Source organism: Phocoena phocoena, chromosome 9 (genome assembly GCF_963924675.1).
Source record: "Phocoena phocoena chromosome 9, mPhoPho1.1, whole genome shotgun sequence".
NCBI classification, from domain to species: Eukaryota; Metazoa; Chordata; class Mammalia; order Artiodactyla; family Phocoenidae; genus Phocoena; species Phocoena phocoena.
Genome location: NC_089227.1, coordinates 101076031 through 101092961, shown reverse-complemented (window position 1 = coordinate 101092961; position 16931 = coordinate 101076031). Strand labels below are relative to the sequence as shown.

Sequence of the window (16931 nt, the reverse complement as noted above, 5' to 3'; positions counted from 1 at the left end):
TTTGTGTCTACATGTGTAATCATGTTGCCCTTAATCACTATACAGACGTAAGTTATAGGTAAGGCAAACTGAAATGTCACATTGTATTTAGGCTAATAAGGGATTTAAAGTTTTAAAAATGCTTTGGATTACACACTGTTAAATCTGGGAGAAAAAGACAACATTCATGCACAGCTACTGTAATGGGTGTTACTTATTTTAAGGCCTCATATAGTGAATTACTTCACTAAGTACACAGACTACGATGTGAATCATCAGAGCTGATTGTATTCTGGGTGGTATAACACACTTTTCTAATTGAATAAAACAACTGTGGGTGTGTTTAACAATTTAAATTTTATTCAGCCTTTTGTATGTGGTCGTGATTTAGACCTCAGTAAACAACATGCAAAGTTTTCTATGACTATGTTTCTAATGTGAGAAATTCTGTTACTTATTGGCAGTACTACTTTCTTGTGCAGACTCTGTTCACATAATGTATATGACTTATATACATTTATTTGTTAGGGATCATAAATTGTTTTATAAAATAATGAAGTGTAAGAACTGAGGTGAGATGATTTGTTATCATTTATCATGAATATAGTGAAAGGTTCATGCTGGCAACATAAAGCTAAAAGATATACTGAAATTACTGGTACCTTGCCTTGTTCCAAAGTAGACTTACGGAGACTTACACAAATACATGAACAGTAGGATAAAGTAAGACTAAAAATAAGCAAGAAAATTTGGCCAGTGGGAAGGGAAAATAAGGATAGGATAAATGGGAGGGTAATACGGTGAGGCTGATACCCAAAATAAATGTGTATTTCCCAGGCCTACGCCACAAATCTGGCTCCAGAGCTTTCCAGCAGTCAGCATGAAGAAGGGCATATGAACAGTTGCCTGGTTTGTAGTAATAAGAATTCACTTGATACTGATACTGTATGTACACTATATATGGCAGTGAGAAACTGTCTTCAAGTAGCTGTCTTGCAGTATAAACAACAAACCCCACAGGGCAATTTCTTATAACAGCCCTTAAAATAAGTCAGTGGTATAAAACCAAAGCCCAGTTGAGTAAATTCTATTCCCTGGGGATCCTAAACAATACAGTCTCAATACCCAGCTTCCTGAGCATCTGTTTTAATCCAAGGATGTAGAGAGTACTGCAGATAGACTATATTGCAGTAATATACAAGATTACGTAATAGTCTTATAAAATCTTTCATTTGTATATTTAGCTGTTTTAATTGTATGTCATAGCACAAAGCACTTTTTATGTTTTAAAAATGGGGATATCTTAAATGACAGTGTTATTATGAAGGTTAAATGACAATGAAAATCATGTAGCATTGTACCATATATTATGAATCGCTGTACTGAAAGGTAGTTATTTTAGCTCTTATCTAAGTAATGTGTATGCATTGAGTATAATACTTGATGCTGCTGGCTAAGAACAGAGCGGTATGCTGTGATAGTTACCTGAATTAGGAGTAAGATTGACATCTTTTTATGAAAGTTGAAAAATCTAACAAAAACATGGACCTCATTAGAAAAAAACATCCCAGCAGAAAGAGCGCATCTGTGAGCATGACCAACATTTTCATCAGAAAACAATTTTGGGGTGCTTTGTCTTCGAAAAATGCCAGTCATGGCTCTAACCTTATTTTCACGACGATGCAAGTAGACACTAACCTTGCCTGGAAACTTTACGCTAAATATCCATCTAAGGGACATAGCCACATATACTTCCTGAGTAGTGTTTTCCCTCTCATGGAAGGCTGAATGGCAGAAAGCCAGCCATGCAAGATCAGAGGAAAGAACATTCCAGGCTGAGCGAACAACTACTGCACAGGCCTTGAGGCAGGAGCATGGCGTGATTGTGGAATAGACAGCTAGTCACTGTGTCTGGAACTTAGTGTCTGCCAGGTGGGTAGTAGAGACCACATCAGGGTGAACAAAGACTAGATCGTGTAGGCCTTGTAAACAAAGGAAGGGGTTTGGATTTTATTCTGTCTTCAGTGAGAAGCCTTTGCAAGGTTTAAACCTGGGAATGCTACATCTCTTAATCCACTCCCCCTTCCCCAGTGTATTTACTTTCATCACTCAGCTTTTTCTTCCTTTACTTCATTTAAACTTTTAACTCCTACCTCATTTTCTTAGTTGTCTGGTCTCTCTTGACACCAAGTCCTGCTACTTTTCTGTTACCTTAAATTCTGTCAGCCCCCTGACCTTTCTTTCTTATCTACCTGCCTACTCTGTGGGCCAGCCTCTCTGGACAACATCCATGATTTACTTCGTCTTTCTAGAGATCCTATTTTTGATAGGCAAATCACCTTGCAGAGTGTCCTGCCAGCAATGGAAACATAGATCATGGAAGTTGTAATGTCGACGGAAGTTACAAAGCTATGCTGATTTAGTCCTTTTAAAATTCACTGATAATAATCTGACTTGAGACTGTTGCTCTTCACCTGGTTCTCTTCTTATGTGCTGTCTAGCCTTTCTAGCAGTAGTCTCACCTTCCAAATTGACCACGTTTAAGGATCTTTGATAAGCTCCCATCTAATTTAAGCTCCATGTTTTTGCCTTTTCCTCCATTTCTTCTTGTCACAGCTGTCACTTAGGAAGAAGTGACCTGTCCAAAGCTTATTCTCTGTTTCTCCTGCTCTTTTCTTGCTTTCCCCACATCTTTTAGCATCTTCCTGCTGTGCCTGTGCTGGCACTTTTCCTTTGCACTTTTCTTCTTCACCTTCTTTGCCCTTCCAGTGGGCATCAATATTGATTAGTAGTAAAGAACATGATCTTTGGAGCCAAATTAACCTGGATTTTACTCCTCTCCTCTCTTAAATTGTCTTTATCTTTAGTCTTTCACTCAATCTGTTTTGCTTTCCCTACTGCTTAAAGAAAATTTTCACTTAGTCGTTTGATTATTGCTTCAAGCTTAACGCCCCTTTGGCTTTCAGACATATATGTATGTATATGTACATATACTTACGTCTGACATGACACTTAAGCCATCCAGTAATGTCATCTTCTTAATGCATGCCCTCCAAAAGGCTGTTTTAGTATTTCTACATATTTCTGTATGTTCGCCCAGATCAGAAAAATGGTTGGAACCAACTTTTTTCTATTATTATTTGTATATAATGCATAGTAAATGTTTTTGGACTGAATATATCACATGGATTTTTTTTTTTGCCCAATTTATTAAATGATGCATACTAATCATACAACATGACAGTATTGTCATCAAGGAATTGGTGGAAACTGTCATAGAATAAAAAGTAATCTCTGCTATAGTGATACACAGAGTTACCTTGTTGCAGAATGAGCTTTGCTGTATAAAACAGTGCTGTGTAATAGAAATATGATGTGAGCAATATATGTAATTTTAATTTTTCTAGTGGTCATGTTAAAATTTTTTATTTGAAATTAATTTTAAAAATACATACTTAACCCAATATATCCAAAATGTTAATATTTCAACTTGTACTTAATAAAATTTTTGAGATAGTGACATTAATATTGTTTTCCTATTGAGTCTTTGGAATTCGGAGTGTGTTTTATATGTATAGCACATGTCAGTTTGGACTAATCGCTACATGTGACTAGTAGCTACCATGGCAAGTTGAAGTGGCAGAGTAGCAAACTCTAGAAAGTTTCACAGAAGTATTTAGATAGTGTTCCTGGCAAATGACAATAGAAAGATGTTATCTGATAGAGTCCAGCACTTGCCCCAGTTTCTGTAAGTTTTGAGGGTAGGCAAAAATCAAAGATTAGTTTTTAAATGTACTTAGCTTGAATGAGTAAATATGGAACTCTCTTTTAGTATTAAGAAAACTACTTTGCTCTGTTTTTCCATTTTTATTTAAAAAAAATGAACTAATACATGTAATTTTATTTTTAGAATTAATGCTTTCTTCTAAATGCCTGTCATTTAAAGAGCCACTTAAAAATGATTTTAGAAGCAACTCCTTTGCTTAAAATATAAGAATTGATTTGTGCTAGGCAACTGAGGATATGAAGTTGAAAAAGACAAGGTTACTACCCTTCAGGGGTTCACGGTATTGTGTTATAATTAATTGATTATATAACAGTTTCTTCTAAGCATATGGGGAAAGGAATAATCAACAACTAAATGGGCATTTAGGTGTGGTAACATTAGCTAGTCAGGGTTTATGTCTGAGCAAGAGTTTTAAAGGCCTCTTTGGAATGGGCTAGTGGCACAACAAAGGAACAGAATTACAGGCAGAAGGAACAGAATGTGTACAAATACACAAAGGTTGAACAGTCTGTTGTGTTAACGTGCACAGCAGACCGCTTGATCTGACCAGGAAATAGCGAATGTTCTGAGATTCAGTTGGAAAAGGAGATAATCCCCCCCATTCCTTTTTTTGCCTCAAAGTAGAAATTTTTGATTTTTTTATTTTAAGGCAAGAAAGGAGGTGTTGATAAAGTTGTAATTTGCGCAGGGCGTAACACTTAGAAAATTGCTCTGGATGTTTAGCTGATTTAGGGAGGAGGTCAGAGCCCTAAGCCAGCATTCCATTCAGAAGATAACTGCAGTTACCAAGTCAAAGTGTGATGGACTGAACTGTACAAACAGATGGAAGAGGATACATAAAAAGTTTACTCAGTAAGAACTGGTATCCAATTGGATGTGTTGGGTCAGGGAGTAGTTAAGGGTCAGTAGTGACACTAAAGTTTCTTTACCCAGCAGGTCGAGAAAGAAGGGAGAGGTTTAGGTTTAAAAAAAGTTTTAGAGGGGGCTTCCCTGGTGGCGCAGTGGTTGAGAATCCGCCTGCCAATGCAGGGGACACGGGTTCGATCCCTGGTCCGGGAAGATCCCACGTGCCACGGAGCAGCTAGGCCCGTGCACCACAACTATTGAGCCCGCGTGCCGCAGCTATTGAGGCCCGCGCGCCTAGAGCCCGTGGTCCGCAATGAGGGAGGCCACAGCAATGGGAGGCCCACTCACCACAACGAAGAGTAGCCCCACTCTCCCCAACTGGAGAAAACCTGCGTGCAGCCACAAAGACCCAACGCAGCCAAAAATAAATAAATTTATAAAAAAAAAAAAGTTTTAGAGGTGTTGAGTTTGAGTATTTTTAGAACACCTGGCTGCTGAGGGTCCAGTAAGACTTGAAAATAACATTTTGAGGTTCAGAAAGAAGTTTGGGTCTGGTGATAGAGATCTGGGAATTGTGGTGATGTTTTATGATGTAGGAATTGATGTGATTACAAAGAAAAACCATGGGGAATTAGAAAAGATGGAAGAGGATGAAATCCTAAGAGACTCCATCATTTAGAGGGCTTGTGGAGGCACAAAAGCCAGCACAGCAGGAGGAGACTGGGGGCATGGGGAGCCTAAGGAGAAATCTGGAGAAAGCTGCCATCATAGGAGTCAATCAAGGTAGGAAATTTCAGTGTGGGCGTGGATGTAAACGCTGCAGATGGCAAATAAGGTAAGACCTAAAAAGTAACCACGGGATTTCATAGGCCACTGGTAGTAGCCTCATTAAAGTAGCTTCAGATGAATGGTGGGTGAGGAGCCACCAGGGGCCCAGCTTACAGTCTAGATGCATCCTAGGGCCTGTTTGTGTTCTGCCCTCAAACTGCAAATGTTTTCTTTTTTTAACCATTTTTAAAGGATTCTAAAATAAAAACAAAAACTCTGTATGCCAAAGACTTCTATGGCCCACAAAACCAGTTTGCCAACTCTTGGTGTAAGGAGAAGGAATAGATTATTACTCTGTTTCAAGATACTTGACTGGGGAAAGAAAGCAGGTAGAAAGGGCTTATAGCCAGAGAGGACTGACCAAATCTTCAAAAAGCGAAAGAGGAAAAAAAAAATCGTATGTACAATTTAAAACGGTCCTAGGTCAATGAGCTAATCAGACCATTTAGTTGAGAACATAAGTGTCAGTTACAGACATATTTGTATATATCATCAAATTGGTATGATTTTAGAATACACTCTTTTCCTTATTATATTGTAATATGCATGAGTTTGTATACTTGGCAAGCCAGTTTATTCTGACATTTATTTTTTATTTTAGATGGTACAAGAACTGTTAAAAAGTGCCATTCCTTTTAATCCACATTTAGCGATAGACGATGTCCATAATTTTTTACAACTGGCAATTAATATAGATGAATGTAGAATTAGTATATGAAGTATTATATTTGTGTATGAATTGTAGCTTCCATCTTTAATGTTCTCCCTCATATATTTTCCAGTATTAAAAAACCCTTATTTGACTTGAATAAAAATTAGTGTTTATGCATAAGAAGCATCTTAATCTAATTGATATTAACATTTCTTAATTTTGTCTCTGATTTTGTTAATTTCAAAACCTATTTAACACTCAAATAAAAATGTTTATTTTTGCACTGCAAAGCGCCTCTCAGTTGATATTTTCCTTTTTGGTTCTTTTCAGCAAGCATATATTGAACATTAACTAGGTGCCCAGCATATCATTGGTATTAGGGATATAAAATTAAATAAGAACTGCTTACGGTCTCAAGTAGTAGATGTAGGTACAAATCATTGCAAAACTATATGATTAAATTTAATGTGATTAAATTTAGATTAAAGATATTATAATGTTTTAATGGAGACCTTATTCTGATTGGATATCAGTTCAATGTGGATAATTTCAAGTGTCTGAAAGATTTACCATGAAAATTCCCTTCAAGTGATTTTTAAACTGTAAAGCCAGAAAAATATTAAATTCTTATACAACAATTTCGTTGTTTTACTGTTAATTGTAGCAAAGGAAGATGCAAACTGTGCAGTGTGCGACAGCCCGGGAGACCTCTTAGATCAGTTCTTTTGTACTACTTGTGGTCAGCACTATCATGGAATGTGCCTGGATATAGCGGTTACTCCATTAAAACGTGCAGGTTGGCAATGTCCTGAGTGCAAAGTGTGCCAGAACTGCAAGTAAGTTTTAATTTCAACTCAAAGGTGTGTATTGAGTTTAAGAGAGACCCTATTATTAGGTACTAAAGGTTTGTGTAATATGATAAAGGTTGTTCATACTGCAGCTATATTCACTCACACTGACTTCATCATGTCTTTAGAAACTGCTAGATATTTATTAACATATTACTTTGAAATAAGTCTAAACAAAAACTAATTTCAATAATTTAAATTCCTCTGGTTGCCTAAAAAGCTAGCTTAAGTTTGCCAACAATTTTAAATGAATGATATTAACAATTAAAAATAAATAAGCATTAGAAAAAATAGCACCTTTTTTTCTGAGGGAGACTGGGGAGGAGATTTAATAGGAAAATAAACCTCTAACTATGGAAAGTAGTTATTAGAGTGAACCAAAGAATCAGTGATAAGTTTCAATTTCTATTCCAGGAAGAACAATTTATACTAAGTTTACTGTTTAAAAAGAAATCTGTATCTATCTGAAAGGCAGTTACTTTCACCATAATTCTGAAACAAAGTATTATATGGCATTTAAATGTTTGCAATGGGATTATCTTTTCCTATTTGTTTTATTCCATCCTTTGGTCATTTCTCCAGTCTTTTCTGTGATTATTTTTTTCTCATGCTACTAATTAATTAGCATGATAATTTGGGGATGTTACCTGCATCTACAGCAGTCTTCAAATTGTTTACAGGCTGAGGACTTTTGTAATCAGGAGAAATGATGCCCACCACTGCCATGTTCAGTCTGTTTTATTTGTAATTTAATTTGATAACAATAAGCATCAATATCTTAGAATTATGTGGAATAAATAGGACCACGTGCTTTTATATTTTGGTAAAAATTAAAGAAAATATCAGTAAACATTTATTTGATACCTCGTATCTGTGCCTGGCTTCTTCTTGAGAAGGAGTAAGAGAACTTGAAGAAAGAGTGCTTTTCCTGCAAGATCTTTCCATGTAGCTAAAGAGACAAAATGTGCAATTTTATATGTAGAATTTATTAAATTAAATAAGAAATTACTGGAGGCCAATTAACCCATCTTCCTTTTTACTTCTGTTTATCACCAGGTTTTATTCAGCGGTTCCTCTCTCAGCTCTTCTTCTTGCATTCCCTAGTTTTTCTTTTCCCCTCCTCTTGAATTAAATTCTTAGTATCTGAGAGTGATTAACAGCCAAGAATCAAGGCTGAGATCATGGACAGGACAGGGACCCAATCTTTGGGGCAGAAGAGTGTTTAGGGGAAGATTTTAGGTTTTCAATTACAATTCTTAATAATTATAACAAGATTATTATTCTTATTTAGCACTTATTGCTTAATGGATATTCTTAGCTCTTCAGCCAGAATTATTTTTAATTCTCACAGTAATCTTTGATTATCATTCACATTTTGTACCTGAAATTAAGAGGACTAAGTCTAAGTTATTCAGGAGTCACACAGCTAGAAAAACAGAAGTCTGAACACAGTTGTAGGTCTGATCCAAATTTGATCCTCTTTTTATTATATGACAGTGTCTTCCAACTCACCATGCCAAGATTTGTTCCTTTCCGTGCAGCATCACCTATCAGTTACAGCTCCTTCCCAAAAAAAGGATGGGCATGGGATGTTTAAGAAGTAAAGATCAGTGTCATTCATCTCGCCTTAACCCCTCCTTCTTTGCAGGAACCCTAAAATGACTAAAACGGGTTCACCATAGGTGGGCGTTCAGTAAGGATAATCCTTTAGGGACCTTTGGAAGATTTCTGTCTCATCCTCTAGAGGGTTAACTCTGTCATTATCTGTGCATAGACCAAACAGAGACGGAGGGTATTTATGAACTGGGCAGTTCCCAGGACAGATCCTTTTCATGATTACTTATGTTACAAACATAAGTTTAAAGATAAGGCATCATTAATGCTATCTTATTTTTTAGACAATCGGGAGAAGATAGCAAGATGCTAGTGTGTGATACGTGTGACAAAGGGTATCATACTTTTTGTCTTCAACCAGTTATGAAATCAGTACCAACCAATGGCTGGAAATGCAAAGTAAGTTGTTTATTTTTTTAAGAAAAAAAAGATTTGTGTGTTTTTTATATAGAGCAGACAAATCGGATACCTATTCAAATCTATATTACCTTCAACTTAAAAACTTTATTGATGTATAATTGATACACAGTACACTGCACACATTCAAAGTCTATAATTTAATTTGACGTTTTCACTCATGAAACCATCATCACCTTGAAGATAATGAACATATTCATCACCCCTAGAAGTTTCCTGGTGCCCCTTGAGATTTCCTCCTTTCTGACTGTTCACTGCCCTACTCCCTCCTGTCTTCCAGGCAATCTGCTTTCTCTCACCACAGATTAGTTTGCATTTTCTAGAACTTTATATAAGCGATGTCGGATAGTATATACCCTTTTCTTTTTTGCAGGGGGGTGGTGGTTTAAACTCAACATAAATATTTTGAGAGTCACGCATATTGTTGCACATACCAGTAGTGATTTCTTTTTATTGCTTAATAGTTGAAGTACCACAATTTGTTTATTGAATCACCTGTTGGTGAACATTTGGGTTGCTGACAATTTTAGGCTGTTATAAAAAATGCTGCTATGAACCTGTTAACTAACAAGTGTATGGTGCTTCATGGCTTAGAAATTGTGTTTTAGTGATTCATCTTTAATCTTTGAAACTCTATGAAATAGGTAGTATCCTTATATGCGGATACTGAAACAGATGTATTTTTAAAATCTATTAATTTAAAGTCCAGAAATAAAGCAGATAACATTTTGATCAGATTGGCTTTTAGATGATTTTACCTTGATTTTATATGTGTGTATGTATTTATGTATAAACTTGTATTAAATATTTGGAATCATATCATATATGCGTATGTATATTGTTCCTTCCCCATGGTAGCTTTAGTAAGTGCTTACTGACTTAGATATCTGGATTTTTGGATGCTGTGTAAAGTTTCTTTGGGGTTTTGAGAGTTAGGATCTATAGACATTTTTCCACTTCTTTTTTATTACTTAAGATATCAGTCTTTCTGCTTGGTGGGATGCTTTTAAGATGTATGTTCAGCTATTTTAAATTTTTTCTGGGTATTCTTTTAGTCAGTGTTTCTCCCCCTTTCCATCTATTTTGGTATTTGCATCTTTGTGACCTTGAGGTTTTCCATTCTGGTCTCTCTAAACTTCCTGAGGAATTTATTGAGGCTCTGTTGCCTGCATCTCTAAACCCTGTAGGTTGGCTGACAACTCAACCTACTGGGCAGAGTTAGTATAGTACCAGGTAAACAGCAGCAAATTTTAGAATTGTCTGTCCTTGGAAGCACAAAATATTTAAATTCTTGAAGTGAAAGTAGAAGGTAAGAATAACTCAGGTTTTACCTTCAATTCCCAACTGACTGAATAAAACTAATTTTTTTTTCCTGTTAGGAAGATGTTTACAAACAATACTTACTGTGACTTTTCTTTGAATGTTCTCTAGGATGAGTCAATCATAAAAGTAGTTAATTTGCTTCCTTTGAAATCTATACAGGTAAACTAATAAATTCTAGATTAAGAACTGGTGAGGGGCTAGTGATTAAGTGAATTGCCGAGGTTTACTAATTTGCAGAGGCAGAACAGAGACTAAAATTCAGGTTTCCTGTCTTACATTGTAATGTTTTATCCAATATATTATGCTCCCTGTGCTATCATACTATACTTAATTGAGTAACAGTGCTTTTGTCCCTAGACTAATTAAGGAATCTTTCTTAATCTAATTTTCATCTGTATTAGGATTTGGATCCTAGGAAACTAAAGACTCTAGATCCATGGGCCATCTCTACATACTCCCCAGGCTGAGTTTTATTTTTTTAATTATTATTATCATCTTAATTTCACAGAATAGACATGAAGCTAGGCATAAACTTCTTTAATCTATGGTAATTACACTGTCTTAACTTAGAAAACAAATATTAATTTAACAATTTTTTTGAATTTTATTTTATTTATTTTCTTATACAGCAGGTTCTTATTAGTTATCCATTTTATACATATCAGTGTATATATGTCGATCCCAATCCTCCTCCCCAAACTAACGAATAATTTTGCTTTTAAAGTAAATTGCCAAGACCTGTTTTAATAGAAAGGTATTCTTTGTCTTTAATAATGTTCATACAAAGAATGCCTTTTGTATTTGTATAGAAATAGTTTGATAAAGCCAGGACTGTGTTTACTGGTTCAGAGTCATCATACCTCAAAGTGCCAACCAGCAATTCTTGTGAACACCAGATATAATGAAGTACCACTCAAAAACTCTAGAAACCTTTTGGTTCACAGGTGCACCATAAGGGCACAGTTGAAATCTGTAATAAATGGGTATCGATCCAATTATTTCTAAAATACAGAAGTTTATAAGTTAAGGGTATGCTGTTTGCAGTTTCTGTTGTCAGGTGATGTGTATGAAGAACCTCCTTGCTCTGTGGATGCTGCTCGCTACTGCGGAGCGAATCCCTTGGTGCGGTCCACGCGTCTCATTCTTTTTACCACGGTTCTGCTGTGGAAAATCTTGTATCTTTCACACGTCTTTGACAGCACTTGGGACTAACATAATAATAAACACAAATGCTAAATGCAGTTACATTTTATATTAATTAAAACAATTTTTATTTATTTATTTTTTTGGCTTGCGGGATCTTAGTTCTCCCACGAGGGATTGAACCCTAACCACCGGAGTGCCAGGGAATTCCCTATATTTTTTAAAGTTAGCATTTCTATGAAATATTTCAAGTTCTCCGAAAACATACAGACCAAGAATACACTTGTGGTCTCCCTGCATCCTCACATTCTAGTCCCTTTGTCACAGAAACGCGATCCTGTTACCTTTGCCCTTCTCTTTGAGCTCGTGTTTGTCGTGGTCTCGGCATCTTCCCCTGCTAGTGGGGCGGCCTTCAGGAGGGGTCGGGTGGCGGAGGTGGTCGGTGGAGGCCGAGGCTCCCCGCCGCAGCTGGGCTCGCAGGCTTCCAGGAGGCGCCAGCCCGAGGCTTCTTCCGGGAGCAGCCTGCGGGAGGGAGGCGCTGGCCGGTGGAGGGGTGGGCGGTGGTGGTGCTTGCCCTCCTCGGAGGGTCCTGGAAAGGGGGCGGTCTTGCTGGCAGATCCCCAGGGATGGGGTGTTGGTGAGGGGGTAGGAGGAGGCGCTGGGGGAGCCTTACTCCTGCGCCCCACCCACACCCCCAGAGCCTCGGCACCTGGAACTGGCGGCGCGTCACCTGGTTCTAGGGCGTGGGGCAGAGGGCGGTGAGTTCTGTCCCGCCTAGGCCCGAGGGTGGGGCCTGGAGGGGCGGGGCCTTCTCCCCGGGAACTGAGCGCCTCGGGGCAACTCTTCTCCGGTGAGGTCGCCCGGGAGGGAGGAGCCTGGGGGCTGAGGAGGGTCCCGTGAGCAGTTTCTGCCGGGCGGCCGGACGGGGTGCTTCTGCGCGTTCTCTTGGCTTGGTTCTTGGTCTGAAGGAAAAACCTGCCGTCGGACGGATTTGTATGTTTATTACTTTTATCTCCGCTACTGCGCCTCTTTTACTTTTCTGAAATAGGAAGTTGAATTCGTAATTCGTTTTCTTCACTTTCCTAAGGAAAAAAGGATATTTAAGACTATAAATTTACCTTTGATTATAGCTTTGGCTGCACTTATATTTGTTGTATTGGTAAGTTTATAACTATTCACATTTGACTTAATTTTATCTTTTTTTAGGTTGTGCTTAAACACATTAGTGTGTGCTTTAATCGTATTGAATCAGATAATTTAACTAGCGTAGTTTTCTTTTTGACATATATTTGGATGCTTGACTTAGTGACTTTAAAGCTGTAGTGTTTGTGTTTATTAATTTCATTTAATTAGATGAAGTTCTTTTTCCATATTTTTTTGACTGATTCAACAGTGTATTACGGCGTAGATAAAATCGACTCCTGTAATTTCTCATATCAATTTCTCCTTGCATTTAAACTTGTGCTGGTTATTTAGCAAGTAGATCAGGCTAATATTGATGTATTGTGCTTTTTATCAGTGTAAAACTATTCTCTTTATATTGTGTAATGCCTTTTTTTTGTGGTGGGAGAGGGGGACCAGATATTTTGCTTTGCCTGACAAATATGGCTGAGTGGGGTTTTAGTTTACCAGCTGAATGTGATCTTTTCATTTTGCATCCTTCTGTGTCATTTTAACTGTACCTTTTGAAAGGTTTAATAGTCAAGTATTTAGACTAATGGATGTAATTGAAATGCTTGGCTATTTTGAGACAAACCTGTTCTTTTAATTTCCTTTCTGTTTTTCAGTTCCTTTTATTCCCTGCAGTGATTTGTAATTCAGAATATTAAGTTAAAAATGTTGAAAATATTAAAAGTGCCCCCCCCCCCCCCCCCCCCCCGCCATTGAAAATGAAGAAATCAGAAGTTTTCTCCCTCCTCTCTGTCTTAAGTTGACCCAGACTATAGACTTTTTCTTTGGGGAGGGAGGGATCTTCTCTGTAAATTCCAACCTCATCTCACCCCGTCTTTTGGAGACTTGCTTATGCACTTCTATAAAAGAATTGTAAATATTCTGGAATCTTGCAAACCTGAAAGAGATTGTTGCCTTCAAACTACCAGAAGAACTTGGTTTGGTACAGTTTTGCATTACAACTTTTTTTTTACTCTGGATACTTTTTTTTTTCCATTTTTTTCCCCAGTTTATGGAATTACAGAAGAAGTTTGTTTTGATTTTAGTTTAATTAGTTAATTGGTTTTCTGCTTGAAGGCCATGAGATCTTTATTTTTGTTCAGTTATTTGGATTTGCTTCCAGGATGTTGGTTCTACACTAATTAGTGTTGTCTGGAACATATTGACCATTGTCATTCTCCCTTTAGGCCCGTGGAAAGGTCTAGGGGAAGTGTTGGTTAAATTCATCTTTTTAAAAAATATTTACTTTCTTTACATTCTCCTTAATAATCTTTAGTAACATCTAGGTGATTTTGTTTTCTGCTTTAATTCGTTATTTTCTTTGTTGTGGTTTTCATTATTTTGGAAAATGTTTTCAGAATTCCTAGTTTATTTCTCAAGGTTGTTCTCTGGCTTGTTTTTGTTCTGCCCTTACTAATTTGTTTTCCGTAATAGTCTGCTATTTTCTTTCACGTGACAGAATTATTTATAATACTGCTGAGAATACGAGTGGATAGTGTGTGTGTTTTATTCTGTTCTATGGAGGTATTATAAAGTGATTAAAAAGATTAAGCTGTGGAGTCAAATCTCAGGTTTTCCAGTTACTAAATACAGGATCTTTGGCAAATTATTTGACTTCTGTAAGCTGTGTTTCATCATGTAGTTAATAGTACTTAACCTCACAGGGGTGTTGGATTTAGCGAGATGCTGCCTGTAAAGTGCTCTGCATAATGCCTAAAGTGCTCAATTCTCATGGAGTTTCTCATAGGAATGCTTACCTTCTTTTCAGTTTGAAGAATGATACTCTTTCTCTACTGTTAAATTCTTTCATAGTTCTCTATAGTCTTTAGTCAAATGCAAACAGTGTGGTGCGGGCTGGAGGTGCAGAGGCAGATGGGTGTGCCTTCCCAGGAACGGTGTCAGTCTGGCGAGGCTGCTTGCACTGAAGTGAGGGTGATCTTTTTAGGAACGTCGTTATATACCAGTCATTGTCCCGTAGGTTTCTTTTCTCTGTTTCTCTTTCAAGAATGCTGATGTGTGGGTATATGATGTGTTTTAAAAGGTTTTATGTGGAAATAATTCCAAACTTTAAAAGTTGGAAAAATAAAACCCATATGCCATTTACCTAGATTCACTTTTTGTTAGGATTTCAGTATTGTCATCCATGCCCTTTCTCCTTCCTCCCTGCCCCGTGTATATTTTTTTGCCCTGAACCATTTTGAGGGTAAGTTATACACACTGTTCCCTTTACCCCTAAATACTTAAATGTGTATTTCCTAATAATAGGGATATTCGTACATAATCACAGCACTATTATCACCCCATACATTTACATCAATATATCTAATCTACCATCCATATTTCAGTCTGTCACTTGATCCCATATAGCATTTCCCTCCTCCTGTGTAGGTTCCAGGATAGTCTCGGATCAAGTATTCCATTTAGTTGTCATGTTTCTTTTGAGTCCTTTCATCTGGAAAATTTCTTTAGCCCTTCTTTGTCTTTTTTGATATTGACAGTTTTGAATAATAGAGTTTTTCCTCACATACCTGGTTTTTGTTTGTTTTGTTTTCTTTAAATCACAAATAGAACTTTCCTTATTTTGTCTTTGTCTGATATTTCCTCATGATTATAGAGAGAATTATTCATTCTTGGGCAGAATATTGCATAAGTGGTGCTGTGCTCTTCTCAGGCTTTCAGCTGGATGCACCTGATGCTTCTCTCTCCCTCACAGGTGGTGTGAATTCTGATAATCTGGTCAAGCTGCTGTAAAGTTTCTCCACTGTTTTCTTTCTCTCTCTTCTATCTAATAAAGCAGTATGTGAGGAGACACTTTAATACCGTGCAGATATCTTGTTGCTCCTCAGAATTTTCTCCAAGATTATAGGAGCCAATGCCTGATGCAGTTTTTACCTGTTGTTTGTAAAATGATGCTTTTCTAACTTCACATTTACCAGTCAGCCCCCTGCATTCTGTTGTAAGCAAGAACCCTCCCTTCTTTCACATGTTAAAATCATGTATATCTTGTCAGTATTGACTCATGAATTCTTGTTATTATTGATAATTTATAATTTCTTACTGTACCTAATTTGTTTTGTGCTCAAATTGTCCAGTTTTGCCTTTGATATCCTTTTCAAGCTGGCTCCTATGTCTATGTGGCATGCCCTCACCATTAAGCACTTCATTACATTTGGGCATAACAAGATAACTCCAAAATCATCTTACACCTCCCTGCCCTAGCCCTGGAATCTGTCCTCTTAATAGGCCAAGTTCCTTTAGTGAAGATTGGGTGCTAGGTGTGTCCATTGCTCTGGGGGTGTTTGCTTCTTTGTCCTTTCAGCAGATGAGGCAGTAAATACATGCATGTGTATACATTTACACATATGCATATCTACAAATACACACATAAGTATGCGTATACGCACACATGTACATCGTTTATAAATAATGAATTTACACCAATACCTCGAATTCTGATCCCTCCTGCTGAGTTCTTTGCCTTCTCACATATCCATTCTCGTATAGTAAGAACCCTTGTGTTTTGCCTGTTATCCTTGAAGATTTTGGTTTTTTAAAAATTCCCCATTCTTTTCTTATTGATTTAATTTTTAAAAATACATAGGATATTAACACGCTTTCAAAAATTTCTGATTCATCCTTCCTGTATTTTTTTGTAATGATAAGCAAATATATTTTTGTTTCCCCTTTCTACACTGAAGGTAGCATATGTGCTCTTTTGCATGTTGCTTTTTTTTAACTTAAAATCTGGAAGTCACTTCATATCAGTTCATAGAGATCTTCCTCATTCCTCCTCCCTTCCTTCCTTGCTTCCTTCCTTTCTCTTTCGTTCTTTCTCTTTCTCCCTTTCTTCCTCTCTCTCTCTCTCTCTTTCTTTCTTTCTTCTGTTTATTTGAACCATAGTTTTTCAGCCAATGTCGTATGCTTGAATATTTAGGTAGTTTCCAATATTTTACATTAGAAGTGATTCTGTAGTCAATAACTTTGTGCATATGAGTTTTTGAATTGCTGGGAGCAAATCTCTAGAATAAATTTCTAGTAGTAGATTACTGGCTTAGGGGGGTAAATGCATATGTAATTTTGTTAGGTATCATCAAATTCCCATTCATGGGACTTGTGGCTCTTCCTTTTGCCACCACTCATGCATGAGAGAACTTCTTTTCTACATCCTTGCCAACAGGCTGTCATGTTCAGCTTTTGATTTTTGCCTGTCTTATGAGTGAAAAATGTTATCTCAGTGTAGTCTAATTTTCTTTTCTCTTTTGAGTGAAGCTGGTCATTTTTTCCTGTGTTTAGGGGTCATTTTTTACCCCTTTTTGCGAGTTGT

The 16931-nt window shown here is 37.1% G+C and overlaps 1 protein-coding gene across 1 annotated transcript in view; it reads left to right on the top strand.

Moving 5' to 3' along the window:
- Nucleotides 1-16931, top strand: part of KMT2C (lysine methyltransferase 2C) — a 291349-nt gene that overhangs the window by 161001 nt on the left and 113417 nt on the right. The window contains exons 8-9 of the mRNA XM_065883694.1: nucleotides 6757-6928; nucleotides 8839-8953. Coding sequence (XP_065739766.1) covers nucleotides 6757-6928; nucleotides 8839-8953 — 287 coding nt within the window. The remainder of the gene's footprint in view (nucleotides 1-6756; nucleotides 6929-8838; nucleotides 8954-16931) is intronic.